The sequence below is a fragment of the Vipera ursinii genome (genome assembly GCF_947247035.1).
Source record: "Vipera ursinii genome assembly, chromosome: Z".
NCBI classification, from domain to species: Eukaryota; Metazoa; Chordata; class Lepidosauria; order Squamata; family Viperidae; genus Vipera; species Vipera ursinii.
In genome coordinates this window covers 7880454-7906158 of record NC_139517.1, presented here as the reverse complement: position 1 = coordinate 7906158, position 25705 = coordinate 7880454, and the positions used below count along the sequence as shown (strand labels likewise).

Genomic DNA, 25705 nt, shown 5'->3' with positions numbered 1-25705 from the left:
GAGCCTGCCCATTAAACCCGTAAGTCATCACAGTCGTAAAATGGCTCACCCATGTGAACAACCTGATTTTACAACCATTTTTGTGGTCATTAAGCAAACAGCCAGTGGTGAGTCAATTGCTTGCTATGTAAAGTAAAAGTTGGTTTTCAGAAAAATGTTGTAAAATGCAATCACATGAACACAGGATGCAGCAAACAGCTGTAAATGCAAGCTGAATGCTGAGCGCCCGACATATGGTAGTAGCCACACAGGGAGGGGTGGCTGTCGTAACTTTTGAACTGGGTCGTAAACACCCCTGAAGAAGTCTGTCAGAATTCTGATTGGTCGCTAAGCAAGCTGTCATAAGTTCAGGACTACTTGTTGCATTAATAAGTAGTTGCATTAACATTAGGGCATTTTTCTGAGCAAAGTTATTTCAAATATGTTAAGGAGGTCCCAGCAAGAGCCAAAACAGGCAGTTTAAGTTTGGAACTGTTCCTGGTAAAGTTGGATTTAACAACTGTGGTTGTGTGTCATGAGGACACTAACCAATGTTGCAGGTTCTACCAAGTTCTCAATTCAGGCTATGCCATGGTGTGCTATTAATGATTAATGGAGTAAACCACAACACGCTAAAGCCACCTATCATGGTTTATACATCCCAATGCAACATGTTAGGCCAACTCCAAGCAAACTAAATTTTGAGTTAATGAAGCACATAAATTTTCAAATCAGATTACAGTACTTGGTCAACTTTAATTGAATCTCACGATCCATTAAACTGTAATCTGACTTCTTTGTTTGCAGAGACTGTGGTTTGTAAGATCACAATTTACGGCTTTGTGCAATATGTACAGTATTCTCTTCCAGTTGTGGCACAGCCAGCCAGTCATGTCATAAAACTCATTGTTCTCTGCAATGTATAAAAACATATGACAATTTCAACCAATATCACAAGTCTCTCCATATTCTGTGCAATGAATTCAGTAGCTTTCACAAATAAAATACTAAATAGGCCTTTCTAACTCATCATTTCATCTCACTGGAGAAAAATAGGTGTTAAATGACACATTTTGGAAGCCACCTCTTTAAAAATGTTGTGTGACTTCACATGACAAATCTAACCTGGTAAGTTAAAGCCCAAACTGCTGTGATTGCGCAATGCGTTCAGCTTGCGTGGGTAGTTTTTACACAGGTATGTATGACTCCAACTCACAGGATCAGTGTAATTCAGTAAACAGGCTAAATAGGTTGTGTGAATAAAACCTTCAGTTTGTTGAACGTTCGAAAGAAAGAACTATCTATACATTTGCAAGATGGATACCGTCCAGCACTGGAGAAATCAGGAGATTCAGAGAGTTCAAATGCGTATAAAAATTTATTGCAAGCTTAAGCGCTCTACAAAAATCTGAGCTACTAACGGTCAAGGGAAACCACGGGTGTTAAGAAAGGAATTCAAGAAGGGCTGGACTTAGATTTCTTGTAGGCACGCAGGGACTTGTAACTTATGACACCTTTGACCCCTTCCTCAGGCTCAGCCTGGTCATCTCCTACAGTTCTTGCAACCACGTTTAAAAAAAAAAAGCCCTCTCGGGTTGATTAGTCAAGAAAGGAAAAAAACCAAACTGCACGCAGTTGGCAGAATTAGCCTGCAATACTGCATTCTAACCACTGCTCTGCCATGGCTATAGGTGCTATGTCTATAGAATTGTACTGCAGATCGTCTGCCTGCCAGGATGCCAATTCAGGAAGTCCATTCTGGGCCTGGACAACAAAAAATTGGCTGGTTCTGCCAAAGTGGTGCAAACCTGAAGGCAGGACAAGAAGCAACGGATGGAAACTAGTCAAGGAGAGAACCAACCTAGAACTAAGGAGAAACTTCCTGACAGTGAGAACAATTAACCAGTGGAACAACCTGCCTCCAGAAATTGTGAATGCTCCAACACTGGAGGTTTTTAAGAAGAGATTGGACAACCATTTGTCTGAAATGGTATAGGGTTTCCTGCCTGAGCAGTGGGTTGGACTAGAAGACCTCCAAAGTCCCTTCAAACTCTGTTATTCTATTCTATTCTATTCTATTCTATTCTATTCTATTCTATTCTATTCTATTCTATTCTATTCTATTCTATTCTATTCTATTCTATTCTATTCTTCTATTCTATTCTATTCTATTCTATTCTATTCTATTCTATTCTATTCTATTCTATTCTATTCTATTCTATTCTATTCAGAATATGTCATTTTCTGCTTTTTACAAAGCGATGAAATTAATATTGAGCAGAATTCAGGTCAGCCTATTGGTCCTTGACTTACGACCACAACTGAGCTGAAAATTTCTGTTGCTAAACGAGACCGTTGTTCTCTGAATTTATGCCTCATTTTACCACCTTTCTTGCCACAGTGGTTAAGAGACTTACTCCAGCTGTTGTTGGAAACATGGTTGTTAAGTAATTCTAGCTTCCCCAAGGACTTTACTTATCAGAGGTTCGCAAAAGGTGATCACCTGACCATCCGACATTGCAATCATCATAAATAAGAGTCAGTTTCCAAGTGTCTGGATTTTGACAACTGTGTTACTATCTTCACAATTCTAGTGATTCATTAACAAAGGTGCCAAGAAAAGTTTAAAAATGGGCCAAAACTCACCTCACAACAAAAATTCAACTTCAATTGTGTTCACAAGTCACCCCGTACTTGGGAATTGGTGTTCTTTGTCCCTACCAACTGTCCTGTTTTTTTTTAATTTACTTCTAATTTTTTTTAAAAAAACAACCCCTTGGGCAGGCTTTTTTTTTTTAAAAAAAAAGCAAACAAAGTGAAGATTATAACTGGCAGATGGGTTGAGGTGGTCTAACCGTAACTGGGCTACTTTTTAACTCTTCAGCTTCTGCTCTTTTAAACCCAAGTCCAAGGATGGAAAAGAACAAGGCAAAGAAGATTTTTGGCAGCTGGAAACGCTTAACCAGCAGGACTTGATAAGAGCGTCAAAATCCTGGCTGGCCTCGGTTCCTCCCACACAGCTTGGAAATGGGACCTCCTGGCGCCTCTCAACTCCCACGTCAGTCAGGACAAGGCCTTCGTTGGCGTTGCATCCATCAATCAGACCGTGGGCAAAGAGATGCAGCACATTCCTGAACAGGTGCCCTGAGTCGGAGCCTGCAGGGACAGACCAAAGGCATAGTCCAAAGTCACATCATGGTTGCTAGGATGCAGTCGAGCTGGTCAGGCCGGAGGCTGGAAAACCATCTAAAACCTTCTATAACTGGGTTTAATGAACATGCTCATCCACGATATAGTAGTAACTGTGAGAGAGATCTCGGAGTCCTAGTGGACAATCACTTCAATATGAGCCAGCAGTGTGCTGCAGCTGCCAAAAAAGCCAACACAGTGCTAGGCTGCATTAACAGAGGGATAGAATCAAGATCAAGTGAAGTACTAATACCACTTTACAATGCTTTGGTAAGGCCACACCTGGAATACTGCATCCAGTTTTGGTCACCACGATGTAAAAAAGATGTCGAGACTCTAGAAAGGGTACAGAGAAGAGCAACCAAGATGATTAGGGGGCTGGAGGCTAAAACATATAGGGAACGGTTGCTGGAATTGGGTATGTGTAGTTTAACGAAGAGAAGGGTGAGGGGTGACATGATAGCAGTGTTCCAATATCTCAGGGGCTGCCACAAAGAAGAGGGAGGCAAACTATTCTCCAAAGCCCCCAAAAGCAGGACAAGAAGCAATGGATGGAAACTAGTCAAGGAGAGTTAGAACAATTAACCAGTGGAACAACCTGCCTCCAGGTGTGGTGAATGCTCCAACACTGGAAGTTTTTAAGAAAAGACTGGCCAGCCATTTGTCTGAAATGGTATAGGGTTTCCTGCCTGAGCAGGGGGTTGGACTAGATGACCTCCAAGGTCCCTTCCAACATATGATGATGATGATGATGATGATGATATGTCCAGCCATGGTTTATTCAAAGAAAGAAGCAACCTGGAATTAAGGAGAAACTTCCTAACAGTGAGGACAATTAACCAATGGAACAGCTTGCCTCCACAAATCGTGGGCGCTCCATCACTGGAGGTTTTTAAGAAGAGGCCAGACAGTCACTTGTCTGAAATGGTATAGGTTCTCCTGCTTGAGCAAGGGGCTGGACTAGAAGACCTCCATGGTCCCTTCCAGCTCTATTTTTAGAAGACTTGTAGACTTCAACTCCCAGAATTCTCATGCTGGCTGGAGAATTCTGGGAGTTGACGTCTACAAGTCTTAAAAGTTGCCAGTAATGCAGATCTCCAGTTTATTGAATATACTGTATATAAAGCTTAAACTGTGGTTTGCAAACGAGCAGGGCCAGGCTTCTATAGCTCAAGCTAAAACCAAACTCCATTGTGACTCAAGATGATATATGAACCATCAATCTGTGTGCTCTTTCTTGAATGCTTGAGTAAAACCAAACTCCCATCTAAGTGACAGATGGGAAAAATTCATTCTCGTCATATTGGATGGGTTCACAAGTGACTTCAGGCGATGGTTTGTTGAATAAAACGCAGTGGCTGAGGGTACAGACCACACGGAATCATACTTCAGAGCTGACAAATGTGCTTAAGTTCACATGAACTCAAGCCAAGTCCTTTGCATTCTGGTGTAATGTATTATTCGAATCCAATTCACGGCAGCAGACAAACAGAAACATTACAATACGTTGGACTAGTCCGTTATAGGTATTGTAACATCATATTTATAAAGTATTAGGTTAACAATGCCGCTTGGGGTGTGTGTGAAAAAGCCCTAATAAGCAGGCATAAACATAGAATGAAGGCTACTGCTAAGTTTGTAAGCCGCCCTGAGTCTTCGGAGAAGGGCGGGATATAAATGGAATAAAAATAAAAATAAATAAAATAAATAAATAAACATAAGTATTAACAATTAATCAATGAAACAGCTTGCCTTCCAGACTTGTGGGCACTGGAGGTTTTCAAGAAAAGATGGAACATTCATTTGTCCACAATGGTATAAGGTCTTCTGTCTTGGCATCGGGTTGGACTAGAAGACCTCCAAGGACTCTTTCCAAGCCTATGAATCTCTGATTCGATCCTCCTTTAAATTAAGCTTTGCTTCCTCCAACACCCCATTCCACATTATAGTTTATTTTGGCTTGCCATGTTGTGCTGACCACCAGTCACAGTTAAGCAGTAATCACTTAGAATAAGTCAATTCAGTCAAATCCTAAACGACCAGATTAAGGTGACTAGATAATTCATATCTGAACTTTGTTAATTTATCCAAAGTCTAATCATCTAGCTCAGGGGTGTCAAAACTGCCGGCCCGTGGGCCGGTTTGCATCATATGTCGTGCCCACCCCAGCTCCGGCAATGCAAAAAAAGTCATGCTATGTCGCGACATGTCACGCGACGTGGTGAGTTAGACACCCATGATCTAGCTAGTCCTTGGGTAAAAATAAATTAGTGTTACAGGTAGTCCTCGACTTACGAACGCAACTGAGCCCAACTTTTTTTTTTTGCTAAGCAAGACCATTGTTAAGTGACTTTTGCTTTGTTTTATTTCTTTCTTGACACAGTTGTGAAGTGAATCTGGCTTCCCCATTGACTTTGTTTGTCAAATGGTCAGAAAAGGGGAATCACATAACCCTGGGACACTACAGCCATCACAAATTCGACTCGGTTGCCATGCGTCTGAATTTCAATCCTGTGACAACAGGGGATGCTGCAACGGTCGTTAAGTGTGAAAAACGGTCATAAGTTACTTTTTCCAATGCTTTTGTAACTTCCAGCGGTCACTAAATGAAGGATTGTAAGTGAAGAACTACCGGTAATATGTTTTCTAAAGCAGCCACCATGCCACAAAATCAGGGACCAATTTAATAATGCACAGCAGCCCAAATAATGTATAAATCTAAAGAAGTGTGTGTGGAGGGGGTGGGGGGAGATAGCCAGGAAAGCCTCAGAGGAATGTGCAGGCTTACAGAAAAAAGAAAGAAAGAAAGAAAGAAAGAAAGAAAGAAAGAAAGAAAGAAAGAAAGAAAGAAAGAAAGAAAGAAAGAAAGAAAGAAAGAAAGAAAGAAACCTTGGCAATTTCTTAATTAAAAAAAAAGTTTAGAGATAGCACAGAACTTGGAAATTCCACCGAGGCAGCAGTCAGGGGAATGTATCTGATACGGATCCTCAGCTGCTCAGGGTGCTGAGGCCGAGTTCCCAGTAAACAGGATCTGCTGAAGAGCAAGACAGCATATTTTTCAATTCCCTATCTCTTCGCTTGCAATTTTTCCAGAGAAAGTGAGGACAGCTCCTCCTGATTTTCCCAGTAGCAGCCAAATAAATACCTGTTTGGATAAGATAAAACGTCCAAGCAAACTTCACTGGTGACTATTTCACCCTTTCCCCAAAAGTGCTTTTTCACAAGGTGACTGGACGTGTTTTTTTTTCTTTGAAGACATTTTGCTTTTCGTCCGAGAAGCTTCTTCAGCTCTTCTTCAGAGCCAAATAAGCTTCTTGGATGAGAAGCGAAACGTCTTCAAAGAAAAACAAGAAAATCCAGTAGCCTCGTGAAAGAAGCTTCTTTGGGACAACTATGACCTGGATGACTGAGAATCCCCATAGACTCCATGTGTTTCAGCTGATGTTTTCATGATCCCTATTATATGGCTGTGTCTGTGTTTGTGTGTACATACACATATGCAGGTAGTCCTCAACTGACAACCGTTCATTTAGTGATTGTTTAAGTTACAACAGCACTGAAAAATGTGACATGACCGCTTTTCACTTACAACTCTTTGCAGCATCCCCGTGGTCATGTGATCAAAATTCAGACACTTGGCAACTGGCTCACATTTATGACGGTTGCACTGTCCCAGGATCATGCGATTCCCTTCTGACAAGCAAAGTTTAATGGGGAAGCCAGATTCACTTCACAGCCGAGACTAACTTAACAACTGTAGTGATACACTTAACAAGGGTGTCAAGAAATGTCGTCAAATGGGGTAAAACTCACTTAACAAATGTCTTTTAGCAACAGAGATTTTGTGCTCAAATTTGTGCTTGTAAGTCAAGGACTACTGCAACAGGTTGTTCTCAACTCATGGTCCATTTATGTTCCTAAGCCGTAGGATTACTTGAATTGTGTCCTATTGTATAACCTTTTATGCTTTGGTTGGTAAATAAATCGTGCAGTCTTCACCCATTATACTTGCCAAAAGCCAGCTGGGAAGATCACAAATAACCCCAAGTTGCTACAACCATCATAAATACATGCTGGTTGCCAACTGCCAACATTTTGATCATGAGACCATGGGGGTGCTGCTATGGTCCTAAGTATGAAGATCAGTTGTCAGTCACTTTTTTCAATATTGTAACCTCAAACAAATGGTTTAAATCAAGCACTACTTCTACAGATAAACACACACACAGACACACATACAGACACAGATATATATATATATGTGTGTGTGAGATGTATCTATCTTACCTTATATCTATCATACCATCACTAGCCACTATGGCTATCAACCAAATGGTCTCTATGCCTGAATTGCAGCAAGCGTTCTTTATGTTTTAACCTCCAGCCCCCTAAAACAAAGATGATTAGGGGATTGGAGGCTAAAACATATAAAGAGCAGTTGCTGGAATTGGGTAGGTCTAATTTAATGAAGGGACGCGGTGGCTCAGTGGGTTAGGACGCTGAGCTTGTCGATCAGAAGGTCGGCAGTTTGGCGGGTCGAATCCCGAGTGCCGCGTAACAGAGTGAGCGCCTGTTACTTGTCCCAGCTTCTGCCAACCTAGCAGTTCGAAAGCACGTAAAAATGCAAGTAGAAAAATAGGGACCACTACGGTGGGAAGGTAACAGCGTTCCGTGCGCCTTTGGCGTCTAGTCATGCCGGCCACATGACCACGGAGACGTCCTCGGACAAGCGCTGGCTCTTCGGCTATGAAACGGAGATGAGCACCGGCCCCTAGAGTTGGAAACGACTAGCACGCATGTGCGGGGGAACCTTTACCTTTTAATTTAATGAAAAGAAGGACTAGGAGTGACCTGACAGCAGTGTTCCAATATCTCAGGGGCTGCCACAAAGAAGAGGGAGTTAAACTATTCTCCAAAGCACCTGAGGACAGGACAAGAAGCCATGGATGGAAACTCATCAAGGAGAGAAGCAACCTAGAACTAAGGAGGAATTTCCTGACGGTGAGAACAATTAATCAGTGGAACAACCTGCCTCTAGAAGGTGTGAATCCTTCAACACTGGAGGTTTTTAAGAAGAGATTGGACAACCATTTGTGTGAAATGGTACAGGGTTTCCTGCCTGAGCAGTGGGTTGGACTAGAAGACTGTTTCCGACTGTTATTCTGAATTAAACTTGGAACATTGTTCTGTTTCGGTAGGGATTAGGCTCCTCTGTTTTTTCAATAAATCCATTAGGCCAGAGTTTCTAAACCTCAGCAACTTGCAGATGTGTGGGACTTCAGCTCCCAGAATTTGGGAGTTGCTGGCTGGGCAAACTCTGGGAGTTGAAGTCTACACGTCTTAGGTTGAAAAACACTGCATTAGGTTGCTTTGCCTCTTTAAAAGTAAAACACAGTTTTAAATAACTGCTGTTATTTTATAGCAAAGCCATATGAGGTGCAGGACATCTCGGGCAAAGAACACCATGAACCCATAACAAGAGGACAAAAGTCACAGATTGTGTAACATGGCAGGCAGGAGTCTGCCTTAGTTGTTGTGCGTGTGGGGGGGGAGACCTAAAATTGGTTGGTTTCCCACACAAAGGCTAAATTATAACCCAAAGAGTACAAGCCACAATGGTGAAATTATTATTAAAATGCTAACCCACCAAGGAGGAAATCCCTGTGTGGTTTAGTGTGTTGGTCCAGCTCAGTCAGAGAAGGAAAATGATCATTGGAGTATACACGTTTCCCAGCAGCTGAACCAGCACATCAGACTAGTTTGTAAATCATAACTGGGTTGGCCAGTTGGGTGAGCGAAACCGTCAGTTACATGACAACGTTTTGCCAGGCTCCCAAATCCATTTTACAAAGCCGAATGGGGCCAAACTTCTTTTTTAATACATTTACAAATGGCAAAGACAGTGGTGGTTATTGTAGCATAGTAAATAGGGATACTTAGAACATACAATAACAGAGTTGAAAAGAACCTTGGAGGTCATCTAGTCCAACCCCCTGCTCAGGCAGGAAACTCTATGTACCATTTCACACAAATCATTCTCCAGTCTCTTCTTAAAAACCTCCAGTGATGAGACACCCACAATTTCTGGAGGGCAGGAGTCCCACTGGTTAATTGCTCTCAGTGTTAGGAAGTTTCTCCTTAGTTCTAGATTGCTTCTCTCGATTAGCTTCCATTGTTTCTCGTCCTGCCTTCGGGTGCTTTGGAAAACAGGTTGAAACCCCCCCTCATCCCTGTGGCAGCCCCTCAAATATTGGAACACTGCTATCCTATCCCCCCCTCCCGTCCTTCTTTTCACTCGGTTAGGCCCTTCCTATAATCTTGTGATCAGAATGGTATTTTTTTAAAAAAATCCGGTGAAGAGAATATATAGGTGATTTGGTCCCAAGGAACTCGCAGTCAACAAGAAGCAATGGATGGAAACTAGTCAAGGAAAGAAGCAACCTATAACCAAGAAGGAATTTCCAGTTAGAACAATTAACCAGTGGAACAACTTGCCTCCAGAAGTTGTGAATGCTCCAACACTGGAAGTTTTTAAGAAGAGACTGGACAGCCATTTGTCTGAAATGGTATAGGGTTTCCTGCCTTAGCAGGGGGTTGGACTAGAAGACCTCCAAGGTCCCTTCCAACTATTCTATTCTATTCTATTCTATTCTATTCTATTCTATTCTATTCTATTCTATTCTATTCTATTCTATTCTATTCTATTCTATTCTATTCTATTCATTCTAATTCTAATTCTAATTCTTATTCTTTTTAACAGCCAAAGTAATTCTCTCAAAAAGCCTCCAGTCATCCATAAGCCAGAAGGAGCAAAACGTGGTGAGATTCAAAGCAGAAGACTCAGGACAACCACCTTAGAGAAGCTTCAATTTGACCCGTAAAATAAAATAGGACACAATTAAAAGAGACATATGAGAAACAGGAACAATTTGTCCTGTCCTCCTTGATTTTTATTGGGGATGAAAGCGGAGAGCTTTAGATAAGCTTTTGATAAGTCATCTGACTCAAGAGGGAGACCAAACCTGTAAATAACTTCCTTTCTCTAGATCAGGGGTCTTCAAACTTGGCCCTTTTATGACTTGTGGACTTCAACTCCCAGAATTCCTCAGCCAGCATTGGGAATTCTGGGAGTTGAAGTCCACAAGTCATAAAAGGGCCATGTTTGAAGACCTCTGCTCCAGATAGTCGACTTACAGCCATTCATTTAATGACTGTTCAGTTACAATGGCACTGAAAAAGTGACTTACGACCGTTTTTCACACTTCTGAGTATTGCAGCATCCTTGGGTCATGTGATCAAAATTTAGGTGCTTATATATATATATTTTTCCTTTTGGTACTGTCCATAGGGTTTAGCGTACAGTCAAGGCTATGGTCTCCCCAGTTGCAATGTATGGCAGTGAAAGCTGGACCATAAGAAAGGCTAAGCGCCCAAGAATCGAGGCCTTTGAACTGTGATGCTAGAGAAGACTCTTGCGAGTTCCTTGGACTGCAAGGCGATCAAACCGGTCAGTCCTAGAGGAGATCCACCCTGACTGCTCTTTAGAAGGCCAGATCCTGAAGCTGAAACTCAAATACTTTGGCCACCTAATGAGAAGGAAGGACTCACTGGAGAAGAGCCTAATGCTGGGAAAGGTGGAGGGCAAGAGAAGAAGGGGACGACAGAGAATGAGGTGGCTGGATGGAGTCACTGAAGCAGGAGGCGTGAGCTTAGATGGACTCCAGAAGATGGTAGAGGACAGGAAGGCCTGGAGGAACGTTGTCCATGGGGTCGCAATGGGTCGGACACGACTTCATAGCTAACAACAATTTTTTCCAGTGTCTATGTTACATGTTAAATTTATTTGGTATTGGAATCACATCTTTTTTTGGTAGTTGTTAGTGCTGGACATGTGTTTTTATTTTGTTTCGTTTTTCTGTTTCGTATTTCATACTTATGACCATTGCTGGGTCCATTTTGCCACCTTCTAACAAGCAAAGTCAATGGAGGAAGCCAGATTCACTTAACAACCGGGTTACTAACTTATCAACTGCAGTGATTCACAACAACTGTGGCAGGTAAGGTCATAAAATGGGGGTAAAACTCAACTTAGTAAACGTCTCACTTTAACAACAGACATTTTGGGCTCAACTGTGGTCATAAAGTCAAAGACTACATGCAGTTCTCCTTTAGGTCCTTCATTTGACATCAGATTCACAGAACAACAGAGTGGGAAGGGACCTTGGAGGTCTTCTAGTCCACCCCCCCTGCTCAAGCAGGAAACTCTAAGCCAGGGGTGTCAAACTCAATTTCATTGAGGGCCGCATCAACATTGCGGTTGCCCTCAAGGGGCCGGGTGGGTATGGCCAGGGTGGGCGTGGCCTACTGGGTGGGCGTGGCTAGAGTGCGTATGGCCTACTGGGTGGGCGTGGCCAGCTCTACATCGTTGGCATCAAGGGTGCCTATGGGGGCCTGGGCAGGAGTGGGACAGATCTGGGGGTCTCTGGCAGAAGGAGGGTCTCTGGGCCAGGGCCAAGGCAGTGGGGGCCGTTCCCTCACTGTTTCCAGGATGGCTTCGTGGGTCGCATGAAACCACTTCGCGGGCCGGATCCGGTCCCCGGGCCTTGTGTTTGACATGTCTGCTCTAAACCATCCAGACAAGTGGCTGTCCAGTCGGGAAAAAGTTCCCTAGCTTAGTGCTCCTCGGCATAAAGAGACTGGGCAGCAATGCTGAATTTTGGGTGTCTACACCTAGTCCTCGACGTACGACCACAACGGATCCCAGAATTTCTGTTGCTGAGTGAGACTGTGGCTAAGCAAATTTTGCCCCATTTTACGACCTTTCTTGCCACAGTTGTTAAGAGAATCACTGCAATTGTTGCCCGGCGGTTGCCAAGTGAATCTGCATTCCCCCATTGACTTTGCTTGTCAAAAGGTCACATGACTCTGGGACACTGCGGCTGTCATAAATATGAGTCAGTTGCCAAGCATCCAAATTTTGATCGCATCACTCTGGGGAAGCTGCAATGGTCCCAAGCATGAAAAACGATCGTTAAGTCTCTTTTCCCAGGGATGTTGTAAATTCGAACGGTCACTAAACAACCTGCTTTAAGTCGAGGACTAGAATTTTAAGAACAAGAGAGAAATCTGAGCATCTGGATTTAAAGAGAAAAAAAATACAGTTGTTTCAGAAAGCAGAAGACAATGGAGTTTATGGTTTTTGATCATGTTCCAAATGCAGATACACACACGTGAATCTTGAGAAAACACACCTCAATCTAACATACAAAGTTAAAAAAATTCTTATTATTAAATTAGCACCACCCTCAGCCTGTTTGCTGAACCCCAGTTTGTAGGATAAGCTTCTGTAGCTCAATTCAGACAACACATCAAGCCATAAATGGTTTATAAATCGAGTTTATAAACAGGTGGATTCATCCATCTCCGCTTAGAACTGATCCCAGCCACTATAACTAAAACACTGTTTATGCCAACTGTTTATTGAACAAACCATGGTTAGTTACAACATCATGTAAAATTGAGTCCATGCATTTAACATTAGGATGGTGTTACTGAGTATAATTCTTCATAGCAATTCCTGGCTCTCTGAGCCTCAGAAGGAAGACCCCTTAATAAACCCAAATAAAGTTATTCTCTTTGGTTTAACAACTTGATCAAAGATATGACATATTTTAAATAAATATATATATAATAAACTGAAGGTACAGCTTGAAAACTTCTAGAAGGAAAGACTCAGATATTTCCTATTTCGATGGGGTTTTTTTCTTTTTGTAGCAATTCTTTTTTTTTTTTGAACAAGGGAGAATCCAAAAAGTTGCTGGTTTTTGACACCCCCCCCCAAAGAAAGGCAGATTTATGGAAAGACAAGACTTTACATATTAAGAGTTGCCATTAATGAGCAAAGGTTATTTTATTCCAATATCTCCAAGTCAGTCTGAATATAAAAATAAACCAAGTGAACAGAAATGTGTGTTTAGTGTCAAACAGGATAACTAGCTGGAAAGAGCAAGTGAAGATCAGAAGTCACAATTCCAGATGCAACAAGAAAAAAACTTTAGAATAAGCAAGAAACACCAGTTAAAAAACCTAAAGAGATGAGTTGAGGAGTATCAATTACAGGGGAGGTGAATTAATGTCTGAATCACAGTGCATCAAACAATATATACAACAACTATTTCTGGAAATTACCACTCTTCTCAAATTGGGGGCCCCAAGCAGTCAAATAAAGAATATATATCAGTCAAATATAGTGACAACACACAGCCTCTTTGGAGTTTCTTTAATTTGAGGGATGAATACCATGCATAACTTGAATATCATAACCACATACCTGCTACCTACCCTTCTAAACTATTGCTAATAAGAGATACATCCTGAAGAATGTTCACATCACCAACAGGAGTAATTTAACTCCCATGAATTTCACGGAGGCCTAGCCAAGTCTTGTCTCAGCTGAATGTGAAATATCAAAATTCTGTAGCTTACACAACAGAGAAACCAGAATGCCAGTAAACTGGAGGTGGGGGTAGATAAATCCTTTTTTTTACTTCCTACAAATTATCACTTTCATTTCTAAAGATGTCACAGACTGAGGGGTTTTAACTAATTTAATTTAATTGGGTTTTAGTTTAACTTCAGGGACTGTAATTTAATCATAGTTTTAACTGATTTTAATTTGTACATTATGTATTTTAATTTTCCCTGTAAACCGCCCTGAGTCCTACGGGAATAGGGCGGTATATAAATTTAAATAATAAATAAAATAAATAATAATTTTTTTACCTACTCAACTGCCGTTTCCTTTTGAAAGCAAATAGTGCTTTGACCCAGCCCCCCCACCCCACAAATAAAATAAAATACAGAATTGGCCCAAACCTATGACTGAATGAAACAAGAAATCATTGGGGGGGAAGTAAAGGTTCCCCCCGCACATGCGTGCTAATCGTTTCCGACTCTAGGGGCCGGTGCTCGTATCCGTTTCAAAGCCAAAGAGCCAGTGCTTGTCCGAGGACATCTCCGTGGTCATGTGGCCAGCATGACTGGACACCAAAGGCGCACGGAATGCTGTTACCTTCCCACCGTAGTGGTCCCTATTTTTCTACTTGCATTTTTTACGTGCTTTCGAACTGCTAGGTTGGCAGAAGCTGGGATGAGTAACAGGCGCTCACTCTGCTACGCGGCACTCGGGATTCGACCCGCCAAACTGCCGATCTTCTGATCGACAAGCTCAGCGTCCTAACCCACTGAGCCACCGCGTCCCTACTTCAAGAAAAATAGCAAGCTTTATAGAAAGGTACAGGACTCTACAGCCACTGAAAAGGGTTAAAAATTTCATGAAATGGAAGCAAAACGGAGGTGAATAGCTTCCCGGATTCCAGAGGCACTAAAAAGTCATTTTTCCCAGCTCCCAACATTTCCTTGACGTGTACAAAACTAAGCGCCACACTTTTATATTAACTTGCACTAACCCACTTAAAACATGGTGACTAGACTCACTCACCAAGCTGTGTGCCGTGACCGGCTGAGTCCTCAAAATACCTTAAACCACAACTTAGCAACTATGTAACATCTCAAACCCTGTTTTTTGTTTGTTTGACTTGGGCATAGCCATGGACTAGATTCCAATGCTGCGCTCCGTTGTGGTTTCTTGAGTCAGTCACAAAGGCCACTTTTCACACCAAGAATGTTTCTAAACTGCCACAGTTGGATTGACACAGGGCATTAAAACCCAAAGCAAACCAACCCATTTGGGCTCAACAAAAGCTGTCTTTAAATAATGGGGCTTATTTCTAAGTAGACATCTAGACTGGAAAGCTCCTTTTAGGTAAACTATCCTGGGTAAATAAATATATAGGATTACAGTCCTCTGCAAACAGTACAAATTTTGCAGGCTTCGTGAAGACGCAATGCATGTTTTGCCATATAGAGTTAAGTTATTTTCCCAAAACTTGCTCCTTCCTCTTTCTTTCCCCCCCTCCTTTCTTTTCCTCTTTTTCTTTTTTTCCTTTCCTTTCCTTCTTTCCTTCCATCTTCTTTCTTTTTCTTTCTTTCCTTTCTTTTTTTCTTCCTATGACCTCCTACAGCAGCATTTCCCAACCTTAGGAACTTGAAGGTGCGTGGACTTCAACTCCCAGAATTCCCCAGCCAGCTATGCTGGCTGGGGAATTCTGGGAGTTGAAGTCCACGCACCTTCAAGTTCCTAAGGTTGGGAAACGCTGTCCTACAGTATCTGGCCCATGGACGAGTGAGTGGGGTGGTGGCTAAAATTACAATCATTTCAAAGAAAAAAAACTAGGTGAGGCCCGGATAAAAATCTTGTTCCCAAGATCTGTCGAAGGAAACACTATGGTCGAAGGTACAAAGGGATTTAAATAATTGGAAAAAAATTACAATTAAGTTTCCTCCGCAATTGTTTTTATTGGGTATTGTTGTAGATTGTGATGTTAAAGAAACTAACTTGATGTTGAACATGATTAACAGCAGCACGGTTACTGGTGGGACAATATTGGAAGAAGGATAGTTTGCCCACTATAGAAGAATGGGTGTTTAAAGTTTCGAATCTTGCAGAAATGTCTAAGATTTCTGCTTACTTGAAAGATCATTCACAGGAAAGATATATTTCAGTTTGGAGGAGATGGATAAATTATATTCAGAACAAATATGGGACTAAAAAGTTCCATTTAGCTTATGAGTAGATTTTAGTGGGATATTGTTATTGGTACTTTGTTTGTAGTTTATGTTAAAGGGGAGTTAAAGCACATTATGAATTTGGTTAATTGTATATTATGCATAATTTTTATTTAGAATATGATTATTGTAACTATAATCCTGTATTTAGCTCTGGGAAGTGGGGGGGGGCAAGTGGGCGGGTTTGGGGTGGGAGGGATTTGGGGATATATTGTAAAATTTTGTTTTTGTAAAACTCTTTAATAATAATAATAAAAAAGATCTGTCATCTACCCATTCTAGAGCGCCATTAACATCCTGGCTCCAGTGCCTGGGGGGGAAAGAGTCAAGTCTTCAGCCTTCTGAAGAAAAATTTGCACCACTCAGATGACCCTGAGGACACAGATAAACCTCCAAGTGGCCTCAACGACTCTCTAAAACAGGGGTAGGCAACCTTGGCTCTTTTATGACTCGTGGACTTCAACTCCCAGAATTCCTGAGCCAGCCATGCTGAGGGGAAAAGGAGAGGTTTCCAAGCTGAGCCATGGTGGCTCAGGAATTCTGGGAGTTGAAGTCCACGAGTCATAAAAGAGCCAAGGTTGCCTACCCCTGCACTAGCCATTGTACCAGACTGAGTTCCATATGGAAGTCACCATTTTAAAGGGAGAATGTTGAATTTCGTGTGAGCTACAGCTATTTCAGACCCTTTTGATTTAGAACAGGGGTCTTCCAACTTGGCCTTTTCGTGACTTGTGGACGTGAACTCCCGGAATTCCTCCGCCAGCGTGCCACCTCGGCTGCTAGCCACCAGAGAGCCAAACTGTGGCACTTTAGGAACTAAGGTTGAAAATCTAGAAGAAAAAAAAAAGTAAGTGCCAAATAGATCAAACTACCAGAAAGCACCAAAATGACTTTTCCTTGCTAGAGTCATTCTATAGACTTCTGGTCAAGGAACAGGAATCGGCCAATGCTTAGTCCAAAAGCTACCTTGGAAAATTTCTGGAATGTTCTAGAAGGTGAGCAGGTCTATTTCACAGGCGCGAGTTGGCCCCCGCCCCCACCCCCAGCCAACAGCTAGCGAAACAGGCCATCTGCACCTTCTCAAAGAGAAGCTTTAGGTTGTGCGCTGCACTTGGCATTAGGTTCCTTCGAAGCAATTAAGCCATTTTGTGCTGCCAGTGCATCAGAGTACAAGGTGAGCCAAAAGGTGGTTATTATCCAGGCAGGCCTTGGCAAATGCTCAGGATTACAGAAATATTATCTGTGAGCTCCAGAAAGCTCAGGATACTTGACAAAAAAAAAAAACAAAACAGAAAAGCCAGGTAGTTTGGCAAGCGATCATAGTCCATCGGTAGCTTGTGTGGCAAGGTGAAAGGATGCCAATATGATACCAGGCTCGGGGTGAAGTCACTGTGCAAACACGGTTTATGCATTTGCACCCTGACATCTGATGCAAGCGCGGTACGCAACTTGCAGTATTCTCACAATGACGTGATTTGTGGCTTGCCCTTCCTTCATTTTTCCTGAAAGGCAGAAACCAAGAGTTAAGGAAACCAATGACATCATTCTTCCAATTAATTTTATTCTTCCTTCATGCCACCCACAGGCTAGAGAACAGTACAAATGCCTCATTCAGAAGGGGGAAAAAAATGGAACAATGTTTTCCAATGGTGTGAACCGTTCCAATACCCATGATAGTGCAACAATATCTGTGCCAATCATATAAACCAGGGGTGGAGGACCACGGCCCTTGTATGACTTGTGGACTTCAACTCCCAGAATTCCTGAGCCAACGTGGCTGGCTCAGGAATTCTGGGAGTTGACGTCCACAAACCACGAAAGGGGCCATGCTTCCCCATCTCAGCTATAGACCGATGACTTACTCAAACTAGCTAACTTGTGAGCCCCAGATCTGAGCAGGTCTAGACGACGTGGTTATGAGTGAAGAATTTTGGCTATTGTAGCTCAGCGAGAGATGGAGTGGCTTGGAGTGGGGCTGTTCACGCGCTATCAAATCTACACATTTAGAGGGCCACCATCAGAGGCCAAAACAGGCGGGCCTCTTGCGGATGCTACCCAGCCTCTTTACCTTCACAAAAATGTTTTTTGTTTTTTAAGAAACTGAAAGAACACAGGAGCCTACCCGGCTAAGCATTAAGAGAAATTAAAAAAAATAAAATCTAGTGTTGACAACGGATTCATCCTGACTACACACACTGTGATACAGGTAAAGAACAAGTCCGGAAGCAGAGGGGGGAAAAAATCAAGTTTGCAAGTGAAGGAAATATTGTGCCTGGGAAAACTTGCTTTTCTTTTCTTGTTTTTTTTTCAGAAGGCTGTCTCGTTTCCAACAGTTGGCCAAAGCTTCATCTGAAAAGCAGAACGACATCCTGGTTTCTCCAGAAGGGACACCAAGTGGGTTCGGGTTTTGTCCCTGTACTTCAGCGGAAGAGACTTCCAAACTTTTGGGGACAAGCGAAAGGCAGAGAGAGAAGGACTTAGTACATCTTCTTGTACCGGCGGAGGAGAGAGACAGAAGAAAGGACCTCAAATTGGATTAACACAAGAGGAAAATTGGATTATATCGTCCTCTGAGCAAATTCTGCATGGACATCGCCCTTCTGCCCTCACAAACATGGCAGCTGGTCAGCAGGAAAAAAAAAAGGACCCAAATCCAGGAATTACAGTCAGGTTAGTGACATTTGAAGGGGGGGGAAAAAGTGTTTTGAATCATCCTTTCCCGCTTCTCTTTAAGGGTCAGTCTTCCAGCTGCCAGGTCAGGCTGCTCCAGCAGAGGAAGAGAAGGGAGGCCTACTCTATCCGTCTTAGGATTTGGATTTCGCAATGGCCAAGCCGATCAGGCCCGCCAGACTGGCTGCTCCCAACGCCATGCCACCAACGATCGCCATGCCAACCAAGCCATCTGTGGAGAGAACAAGGGGGCATCACCTTTGAGGGTCAGTTAAAAACCGACACACGTTGAGGGGACTTTGGACTGCGGCTTCCGAAGAAGGAAAGGGGGGAGAGGGCTGGACAAACTCATTGCCATGGCAACCAACTCACCTACCACCTACCCACCCCCACCTCTTCAAAGGAGTAATAGCTACAATGGCTGCCTTCCCGGGGTCAACCAAGATCCCTTGGCCATCAACCCTAGCAGGGTCCTTCCGGGATCACAGCAACCGCTGCACAATCTTCAAACATTAACTGCTGTGGAATGTATGTACGCATGCATGTGTGTACAGCTAGTCAACTTACGACCATAACTAAGCCCAAATTCCTGTTGCTGTGTCAGACATTTGTTAAAGAGAATAACAGAGTTGGAAGGGACCTTGGAGGTCTTCTAGTCCAACCCCCTGCTCAGGCGGGAAACCCCATACCATTTCAGACAAATGGTCGTCCGATCTCTTCTTTAAAACCTCCGGTGTTGGAGCATCCACAACTTCCGGAGGCAGGTTGTTCTCATTTTCAGGAAATCTCTCCATAGTTCTAGGCTGCTTCTCCCCATTTTATGACCTTTCTTGCTTCAGTTAAGTCACAGGTCTGCAACCCGCGGCTCTGGAGCCACATGCGGCTCTTTCAGCCATCTCCTGCGGCCCCCAGTCCTCTGCTATGTGTACTCCACCCCCCAAAAAAGTGAGACTAAAAATTTCAACCAATCAATTCAAATATGCAGGGTAGGTGCATATCTTGCCTTGGCTCCACTCTTCAGTCAAACCCTGTTCTGCACATGTGCGCGCATGCGCACACATTTTTTGTGGCTCCCAGTTTTTCCTTTTGTGAGGGAACCGGTTCCGAGTGGCTCTTTCACTGTTTCAGGTTGCTGACCCCTGAGTTAAGTGAATCACTGCAGTTAATTTAGTAGCGCTGTTGTAAGTGAAGCCGGCTTTCCCACTCGGCTTATCAGAGGGTTGCAAAAGATGATGATCACACGACCCTGGAACAATGCAACCGTCATAAATGCATGCCGGTTGCCAAGTGTCTGAATTCTGATCACATGACCCTGCAACAGTCGTAAGGGTGGAAAACAGTCGTGTGCTACATATTTCAGTGCAGCTGTAATTTCAAATGGTCACTAAACGAAGAGTTGTAAATCAAGGACAACCTGTATTTATGTATGAATGAGCAACAAAAATGATCGGTGGGACTGGAAGCTAAAACATATAAAGAACAGTTGCTGGAATTGGATACGTCTAGTATAATGACGAGGGGTAACATGATAGCAGGGTTCCACTATCTCAGGGGCTGCCACAACGAAGAGGGAGTCAAGCTATTCTCCAAAGCGCCTGAAGGCAGGACAAGAAGCAAGGGATGGAAACTAATCAAGAAGAGAAGCAACCTAGAACTAAGGTGAAAATTCCTGACAGTGAAAACAATTAACCAGTGGAACAATCTGCCTCCAGAAGTTGTGAATGCTCCAACACTGGAGGTTTTTAAGAAGAGACTGGAGAACGATTTGTGTGAAATGGTACATAGAGTTTCCTGCCTGAGCAGGGGGTTGGACTAGATGGCCTCCAAGGTCTATTCTATTCTATTCTATTCTATTCTATTCTATTCCATTCCATTCCATTCCACACTCTACTCTACTCTACTCCATTCCATTCCATTCTAATACTATATAAATAAAACCAGTTTGCTGAGAGAGGACCACCTCCCATTTTTATAGTTCTCTCGATAGAAATAGCACTCCTTAATCATCCAGGTTTGTCGCACTTGTTAAAAGCCAAGGTTTCGTGTGCCTGGACAGTTTCAATTCATGACTAGTGCTAGGTTAGTCCATGCTTTGGTCTCCCAACTCCGAAACTGTGTGTTGCTCAATTCTTTACAAAGCAAGGTAACCCAAGAGGTTGACAAGGATAAGCCCAGGTTGGGTAGGGTTACATTAGCTGTTGTCCTTTGGGCTGGGATCCAGTGCAATTGAACCGAGCTAAAAAAAAAAAGAAAGGCCTGGCTGCCTCTACCCCACCTCTGCCCCCCTAACCTTTCTGCATGGCTTTCTTGATCAGTTTTTCCATCTCCAAGGCTTGTGTGTTGCTCGGCTCAGTCTTCAACAGGCCCCGGATGTACTTCAGAGCCTTTTCATATTCCTGTCGTGGAGACAAAAAAAGAGCAGCAATCATAAAAGGTAAAGGTAAAGGTTCCCCCGCACATGCGTGCTAGTCGTTTCCGACTCTAGGGGCCGGTGCTCATCTCCGTTTCAAAGCCAAAGAGCCAGCGCTTGTCCGAGGACGTCTCTGTGGTCATGTGGCCGGCATGACTAGATGCCAAAGGCGCATGGAACGCTGTTCCCTTCCCACCGGAGTGGTCCCTATTTTTCTACTTGCATTTTTACGTGCTTTCGAACTGCTAGGTTGGCAGAAGCTGGGACGAGTAACAGGCGCTCACTCTGTTACGCGGCACTCGGGATTCGACCCGCCAAACTGCCGACCTTCTGATCAACAAGCTCAGCGTCCTAACCCAGTGAGCCACCACGTCCCACAGCAATAATAACCAGGGTTAATCATACCTTGGGGTTTAGCAAACAGGCTGAGGGTGGTAATAATAATAATAATAATAATAGTAGTAGTAATAATAATAATAATAACAGTAGTAATAATAATAATAATAATAATAAATAATAATAAATAATAATAATAATAATAATAATAATAATAATAATGAGTGATAATAATTAATAATAATAATAATAATAATAATAATAATAATAATAATAATAATTTTACTTTGTTAGGATTGATGTACATTTTCTCAAGATTCACGTATGTGTATCTGCATTTGGGACATGATCAAAAATCATAAACTCCATTATCTTTTTCTTTGTGAAACAACTGTATTTTTTTTTCTCTTTAAACCCAGATGCTCAGATTTCTCCATGGTCTTATAGGAGCTTTTTCTCTTCTTCTCTTAAAATTCTAGAGACTTGGTTGTCCTCGACTTACAACAGTTCATTTAATGACCGTTCAAAGTTACAACGGCACTGAAAAAAAGCGACTTATGACCATTTGCCCGTACTTATGACTGTTGTGGCATCCTCCCGATCACGTGATCAGAATTCAGATACTTGGCAACCAACTCATATTTATGACGTCTGCAGGCTCCCAGAGGGGGGGAATCATTTGATCACCTTGTGTGACTTCTGACATGCAGAGTCAATGGGGGAAGCCAGATTTCAGTTAACGACCCTGGAACCAACTTAACAACTGTGGCAACGAAGGTCGTAAAATGGAGGGAACCACCCTAGAAATAAGGAGAAATGTGTAAAAATGGGGCAAAACTCACTTTAACAAATGTCTCACTTAGCAGCAGATGTTTGGGGCTCAATCGTGGTCGTAACTCGAGGACCACCTGTGCCATTAAACATTAATAGCAATTTGCAAGTCTGGAAAGTGTAATTCTCCTGCCGTTTCCTTAATAGCCCCGGGAAACCAGGGTGGATCCCTTCTGAGCCTTTCTCCACCCATTATGCGGCTGTGGGCAATGCCCTCTCTTATCTGACCGTTTCCTAGGCAGCCTTTCTTTGCCCTGTCGCTCAAGGCCATTCTCGCCTACCATTACAGGTAGAGACAATAGGGCAGAGGTGGTCCCATAAGCAGACAGGTATGAAGATTAAAAGGACAAAAATCAACTTCACCTATGTAATGGCTAGAGGCCCATTCCAAGGAAGCTGTCCAATGTTACAGACAGAGAACCCAAAGGCGGTTATTAAACACAACATAATTCTCCACGTTCAGGGCCGGGCTACCTAAAAATCAAATACAGGTAGTCCTCAGCTTGCAAACACAAGTGAGCCCAGGGGTTCCGTCGCTATGCAAAACAGGCCATTTTACGGCCTTTCTGGCCACAGTTGTTAAGTGAAGTTCTTAAATTAGCGGTAACACGGTTGTTCAGTGAATCTGGCTTCTCCCATCAACTTTGCTTGTCAGAAGGTCCCAAAAGGGGGTAGCAGGATGCCGGGACATTGCATCCGTCATAGGTACAAGTCAGTTGCCATGCATCTGAATTTTAGTTACATGACCAGGGGCATGCTGCAACGGTCGTTAAGTGTGAAAAACGATGGTAAGTCACTTGTTTTCAGTGCCACTGTGACTTTAAACATTGCTAAATGAATGGTTGTAAGTAGAGGACTACTTCTAGTGGAAACAAACAAGACGACATTGGTCCAATTTGCCACTGCTAGAACAAAATGGAGGACTATCCAGAACAAAATGGAGGAGTACCCAATTTGCCACTGCTAGAACAAAACGGAGGACTATCCAGAACTTGGGCCTAGAAAGACCTCAAGGAACCTGAGGTTCTCCAGATGTTAGCAGCTGGGGAACATTGGGAGCAATAACCCCAATATATTAATTTAATAAATAAATAAATTAATAATTAATAAATTAATTTAATAAATAAATATATGAGGAAGAGATCATGCTTTTCCATTCTTCCTTTCTGCTGTAGTCAATGAATATGTTGATGTCTGGCATTCCAGATGTTTTTGAGAGGACCATCGCTTACACACTGGAGGGGGGGTTCAACGGTGAGACAACATCTTTCAGACGTCCCAAAGGTGCTTTCTCTTTGAAGACATCTCACTTCTCAACCCAGGAAGCTTCTTCAGCTGTGACTGGATGGTGGGGAATGGAAGGACCATCATCCAGTCAGAGCTGAAGAAGCTTCCTGGATGAGAAGCGAAATGAATGAATGAACCTTTATTGTCAAAGTACAACCATGTATACATGGAGATTAGCTGAGCCTCCCTTCGTGCTCCCACCCCGCAACTCACAGTGACAACAAACCCTCCATCTTATGATACCACGTGAACTAATTGCACCACACACCAGCCTCGCAAGTCAATTCTGCATAAACTTTATAAAAATCATTTCCCGTTCAAAAGCCTAACAGCCCACGGATAAAAGCTGTTTTTCAGCCTGTTGGTGCGGCTGGCTATACTCCTATGTCTCCTACCCGATGGTAGGAGAGTAAAGAGATACCGTCCAGGGTGTGAGTCATCCCTGAGAATTTTCCTCACTCTTCCAAGGCAGCGAGCCCTGGCGAGGTCATCCAGTGGTGTCAGGGGACAGCCCACAATGTCTTGTGCTGTACTCACCACCCTCTGTAATACTTTCCTATCCGCGGCTGTCAGACCAGCGTACCAAACCACAATACCATACGAGAGGACGCTCTCTATCGTAGACCGGTTAAAAGAGGGTCATTAGCCGTTGTTCTACCCTGTTCTTCCGCAAGACCCTGAGAAAGTGAAACCTCTGTTGGGCCTTTCTAGCCACCTGGGTTGCGTTAACTTTCCAGGTCAGATCTTCGCAGAGGTAGACTCCCAGAAATTTAAAGGAGGAAACTCTCTCCACACAGTCCTGCCCGATGTAAAGTGGGGCAGGTTCAAAGAAAAACGAGAAAATCCATTTGCCTCGTGAAAAAGGACCTTTGGGACAACCGTGACCTGGATGACGGAGACTCTCCACAGACAACAACTTCCAGACCATCCCACCATGGTTTTGAGCTGGAGTGGGGTTCAGTTCAATTCACCTCACCCTCCAATCTCAGTAGCTTGTCTGTTGCGCCGCACAGAAGCTTCAAAACGGGCCTGGACTTCCTTCCATCCACCATCCCCTTCCATTCCTGCTCTTAAGGCTGGATATCCTATAGCTGGCTCAAGTGGGATTTCCTCTTGAGTAAACACCATGAGGAATGCGCTGTTCACCCAGCTCTGCTTTGCACAGATCCCTCCCTCAGACCCAACTTGCTTCTTATCTGCACTGTTGCCTCCAACAACAACGCCCAAGGATCGAAGAGTTATGATCATGGCACTGTGGTAGTCCATAAAAAGCCCAGATAAGAGGATCAGCCAAGACAGATAAGGATGGACAACACCCTGCTTTCCATGAAGTTTATGAAGCCGGGATTAGTTGTCAGAGATAAAGCAAAGGCCAAGTTAACGGGAGCCACGGGGAGAGTCAACTCCACACACAGCCAAGGTTGGGGAGATAGTCCCATCTCTCTTGAGTTCCTCTTTCACAATCCCACCCTCCACCGTCGGAGAAGATCAGACAAAACAACAGGTGCTGTTTACCTCCACAAGACCAGGAGATGGTGAAATTTATTTTCATTTTTTTTTTTTAATTCCATTTATATCCCGCCCTTCTCCGAAGACTCAGGGCGGCTTACAAGCTTAGCAGTAGCCTTCATTCTATGTATATGCCTGCTTATTAGGGCTTTCACACACACCCCAAGTGGCATTATTACAAAGTCAGCTTATTGCCCCCAACAATCTGGGTCCTCATTTTATCTACCTCGGAAGGATGGAAGGCTGAGTCAACCTTGAGCCTGGTGGGATGCGAACCTGCACTAATTGCAGGCAGCTGGTGTTACTTAAGGAGGCATTAGCCCACTGCTCCACCAAGGCACACGAAGGAAGAAAGAAAAGTGCTGGCAGGTAGTGGAACAGTTTTTAAAACATCCCTAGTTAATAAGAGGTCTGTTTTGAGGTAAGGTTGAAAAAAAAACAAAAGAAAACTCAGTGTAGAGGAAAGATTAAAGCAATGTTTTCTTTTCTGCCTCATCAAAACCTTTCTAAGGGCAAACAGTTCCCAGGCCAATTACTTAACTCAAAATCTATATTGGCTGTTCCCTGAAGGCATTTGCCTAAATGCTCAAAGACAGTCAATCCTGGCCTGGAACAACCAGTCCGTTTGGGGTTGTTCACAATGACAGAAATAACTCTTGGAGAAAGCACCTGGTGGCTTTTCAGCGTCATGTGAATGTAATCACAATGTAATCCTAGGACAGGAAGAGAATGTTAGAAAAGACACTTTTTTTTAATTAAAGAGTTTTACAAAAACAAAATTTTACAATATATCCCCAAATCCCTCCC

The 25705-nt window shown here is 43.1% G+C and overlaps 1 protein-coding gene across 1 annotated transcript in view; it reads right to left on the bottom strand.

Annotated features, from left to right (window-relative positions):
- Positions 1-12548: 12548 nt before the first annotated feature.
- Positions 12549-25705, bottom strand: part of FIS1 (fission, mitochondrial 1) — a 34106-nt gene continuing 20949 nt past the window's right edge. The window contains exons 4-6 of the mRNA XM_083377822.1: positions 20816-20921; positions 15383-18757; positions 12549-15235 (exon numbers count right to left, since the gene is read on the bottom strand). Coding sequence (XP_083233948.1) covers positions 18660-18757; positions 20816-20921 — 204 coding nt within the window. The 3' untranslated portion in view covers positions 12549-15235; positions 15383-18659. The remainder of the gene's footprint in view (positions 15236-15382; positions 18758-20815; positions 20922-25705) is intronic.